Source organism: Pygocentrus nattereri, chromosome 14 (genome assembly GCF_015220715.1).
Source record: "Pygocentrus nattereri isolate fPygNat1 chromosome 14, fPygNat1.pri, whole genome shotgun sequence".
Classification (NCBI taxonomy): Eukaryota; Metazoa; Chordata; class Actinopteri; order Characiformes; family Serrasalmidae; genus Pygocentrus; species Pygocentrus nattereri.
Window position 1 is genome coordinate 27,866,182 of NC_051224.1, and position 4,568 is coordinate 27,870,749.

Below are 4,568 nucleotides of genomic sequence, written 5' to 3' on the forward strand. Positions count from 1 at the left end.
TCTCTGGCAGGAGTGTTTACAGACATCTTTAACCTCTCCCTCACTGTCAGTTGTTCCCGCGTGCTTCAAACTGGCCACCATTGTGCCAGTCAGCCAGGGTCAATACTATACCAGTCAATAAATGACTGGAGCCCAATTGCTCTGATCTCCATCATAAACAAGTGCTTTGAGAAGCTGGTCAGGGACTTCATCTGCTCCTCACTACCTGCCACTCGGGACCCACTGCAGTTTGCTTATAGACAGAACAGATCCACTGATGACGCAATAGCCCTGACTCTACACAGTGCCCTCTTCCATCTGGACAAAAAGAACACGTGTGTGAAAATGCTGTTTGTAGACTACAGCTCAGCATTAAACACCATCAGCACGATATATATATATATATATATATATATATATATATATACATATATATATATATATATATATATATATATATATATATATATATAGAATGAACGTTGATATATATAGAATGAACGTATAATTCTGAACATTCTATATATATATATATATATATATATATATATATATATATATATATATATATATATATATATTTTTTTTTTTTTTTTTTTTTTTTTTTTTTTTTCATTTAAATTCTGTAAAGGGGCTATGCACCTAAGATTTCCATTCACTTTCCACCTGTGTAAATGTGATGTGACAATAAACGTGATTTATTTTGATTTGGTCGTTTAGGACCTCATAACAGTAAAATCAAAACATAATATCTGCACACTCATGCTCTCTGCTAGGTACAGCTAGTGCAATTTAGTAGAGCTGAACTGAACTGTAAATGACGCTCTTGGACCTCTTTGACAATATAGTGGTTAAAAAGCAAACAAAATACAATTTATATATATATTTATTTATTTGAAGCATCTACAGAAAAATGAACAATCTGAATGTTAGGGTGTAATATTACGTTCTTAAGACAGCAAGTAATATGTGAGCTCATTAACATAATCTAAAGAGCACAGAACAACAAAAGTCTTATTTCCAGTCTTCTACAAAGAGTCTTAGAATATCATAAAAGTAATTTATCAAGTCATTTATATTAGATACATTTCTAAATCCATTGTCAACTGACCACCCATATTCCAACGGCTGCAATTCGCAATCTTACATGTTAGTAGTTGCTACAATTTAACAGAGCTGAACTTTGGATATAAGTAAACTTCCTAATGTAAAAGTGGTGGGACAGGGTCATTTCATACTTTGATTTGAAAAGGTAAAAAGGTCAAAGTTTGCTTAACCAACTTAAAAATAACACACCTGGAATTGTTTGCTCTGTGGAAAAAGAGAAATGAATGATATGATATGGATGTCACATTCTAAAGACAATAAGTGATGTCTGAGCTCATCATGAGTGTGTATGTTTGAGAGCATCATGGCCTTTAATGGTCTTGGCCCTGCTTATCTTGGTGAGGTCCTTCATCCATACAGCACCACCTGCCCCCTCATTTCCTCTGGTAGTGGACTGCTTTGAAAAGACTTTTCTTTTTAAACAAAATTTCTGTCCTTCCTCTGCTTCTTATTATTTTTGAAAAGCGAAATTGTGGGGGGGGTGATAAATACAAAATTATTTTAAATATCATAACTGCTTTATATTAATACTAAAGTACTCTGGTTACACATGCATGTTAAATGTATGCTAAATCTTTTTTGGAGCTGGTGGAATGGGATAGGACCAGCATACATGATTTTTAAAATGTTGTTATACTTACTTTTTACTTTTTAATTATTGCTTTTTTGATAGAGTAAACAATTTAGAAAATGTAACTGAATATAGACATAAGGTGGATTTTTCATGTTTTTTCTTAAAATATATGAATTATATTAATGTGGTGGATGTTTCTATAGCTACAGCTCATACTTTGACCTATAGAGGGGGATGTGACAGTTGATGCATACAATGATGTCATTGTGTAAGAAAGGAAGAAAAAAGAAAGGAAAGAAAGAAAAACAGACAGATATATAAACATACAGCCAAAGAAAGAAAGCATAGTTTAACAAGTTGCTGGTTTCTGTGAACAGTGTGCTCTGTTTTGGGTTTTAAATATATTTTATTGTGGTTACATAATATGGTCACCAAACCATTTTTATCTTAAAACGTCCTGTAATACAGCAGACCACAAAAAGGAAAGGAGATCAAATATTAATGTGTGGAACAAACACTGTGGTCCAAAGTGCTGCTGGCAATTAATTATATGTTTTTTCAGTTTTTGACCTAATTTAAAAGTACCTATTACCATTTATGTTATTTGTAAATTTCATGATGGACCAAAAGAAATGGCTCAAAATGACTTGGATAAACGTCTTACATTAAAAGTAAAGTAGGTTTTTTCCTTTTCCTGTAAAGTTATCATTTTGTAGATACAAGGTTTTGTTCCAACAACAGCGATATGAATAGTCATTCATTTCAACTGCAGCAGCAGAAAACAATGAAAGATAGGGGAAACAACTTCTTACATACATTTAATTTTTTTCATAAACATACAATGAAAATAAGATTATCAGTAATTGTGGCAAAGTATCTTATGTCCATACTTAATCAGGTGGTGTTGACAGACCAAAAAATTTGGCGCGCCTCACTCCTGTCGGATAAAGAATACAAGTTTAATGGAGTAGGCTGCATCAAAAATGTAGACTAAGACATTTACTGCAGTCATAAAGGTCACCACCACCAACTTATCCCAACACGAGGAATCACAGTTAATAGGGCGTGAGTATGTCTCAAAGGCATATAATGGCCAGATGACCACAGCAGTCATGTACATCACTGCAGCAACGATGTTGTAGATAGTGACAAGCTTGTCAAAAGGAAAGGGAAATGCTGACACCAGTCTACCAATGGTAAGGAGGATGATGAGCAAGGCAAAAATGAAGCACAAGGAGTAGACGGCTACACACCACTGGAGCCCACGTAAGTTATATTTTGTAGGATCCAAGGAGGTGAATATGATGCAGGCCACAAAAGTCTCCAGGATCTTCAAAAGGCCAGAAACAGTGGAGAGGAAACCACTGATCTCGCCAGGTCTTCTGAGGGCCAACCAGACTTCTATAGCATATAGCCCCAAACATATCCAGGAGACCACAGAGGCACAAATCTGCCTGATGCAGGTAGGGCAAGCGTAGATGGTAGGATAGATGATCGAGGTTGATAGTAACAAAAGTGTGGCCAACACGGCGAAGGCAGTAGTGAAGTCATCCCAAGAGATGGGCACTTTATTGTTGAGCCTAGTGAACTCCAGGATGAGGATGAAAAGCGTCATGAAACAACAGAAGCACCAAGTGAACATGCACCAGGCCCAGTATGATGAGTTCCTGTGGCCCTCAGAGGCCACAAGACTGAAGCAGATACAAGTTAGGACAAATTCAAAATTCCGCACTATTCCCACTGGCAGTATCAGTGATCTTAAATCCACAGACACCATTGTAATCCTTGATCGTTCTGTTGTCACGCAGATCTCTTATACTTTTTCCTCGTCAATAGTTTTAAAATGTTAGACCATGTAATACTTTGGTCTTATGTTCTTTTTCAGAAATCAATAGAATCCTTAGAACTCCAGTAATTTACTGAAGTCATCCACATTAAGACATCCATTTGTGCTGCAGAATTTTTTCTTTCTTTCTCTCACTCCTCTCCCCTCCACTTGCATAATATACATAATCCAGAAGCGAAGCAGACTTAATCTAGTCAGATTTGCTCCCTAGAACATATCCTGTGCCCTTTCCAACACAGACTGAGAATAAATGTCTCTTCCGTGTTGCTGGCTGCAAAGGAACCAGGAACAGACCACCTTGATCTTATCGGTTCCATTTTATGATCAGATTCTATTTGTTCATTGGTGGCTGATCCTTTCTTATCAAATGAGCTGGCTCCTCACTTGTTGGACTCTGATCTAAAGTCAAAATGTTGCAGAGATACTAATGTATATCCAACCTTTGAAATGGAACTCAAACCATGCTTGGACTGCTTTAAATTACTCAAAGAATACATTTTCACAACTTGCCTTCTAGTAGTGTTTGAAATACTGCAAGTCTTTGTAATTGTAAAGCACCCTGGGCTGAGAAATGTCTGTATAAAACAAAATGATGATGACAGTGGTGATGATGATGATGATGGCCATTATTACTATTATTATTATTATTATTATTATTATTATTATTATTATTATTATTATTATTATTATTATTATTGCCTGTGACGTAATCAGTGTTTTTCTGCATTTACAAAATATAAACCTTAAAATTAAAAAAAGTTTGTTTTCATCAATTAGTTAAGCGAATTAATTAGGGATAACAGAATTTTCTGATGTAAAATATCCCAATTTGTTACCAGGGTTGGGATAGCTACTGAAAAAAATAGTAGTTAGCTACTTTGTAGCTACTTTTCCAGAAAAAGTAGTGGCAACTTTTTAGCTACTTTTCGAAAAGTAGTGCACTACTTTTTAGCTACTTTCAAAGTGCAATTGTCAGAGTGTGTGTGAATCTCCACCAAACACACCAAACAAGCCCAACTGACAGTATGAACAAGACACGGCATTTAATGATGAGCCAGAAAG

The 4,568-nt window shown here is 35.5% G+C and overlaps 1 protein-coding gene across 1 annotated transcript; it reads right to left on the bottom strand.

Annotated features, from left to right (window-relative positions):
- Positions 1–877: 877 nt before the first annotated feature.
- Positions 878–3,762, bottom strand: LOC108438909 (myeloid-associated differentiation marker homolog). The gene has a single exon (XM_037544544.1). It carries the CDS (start codon positions 3,435–3,437, stop codon positions 2,592–2,594), a length of 846 nt encoding a protein of 281 aa, XP_037400441.1. The 5' UTR covers positions 3,438–3,762; the 3' UTR covers positions 878–2,591.
- Between the last annotated feature and the right edge of the window lie 806 nt (positions 3,763–4,568).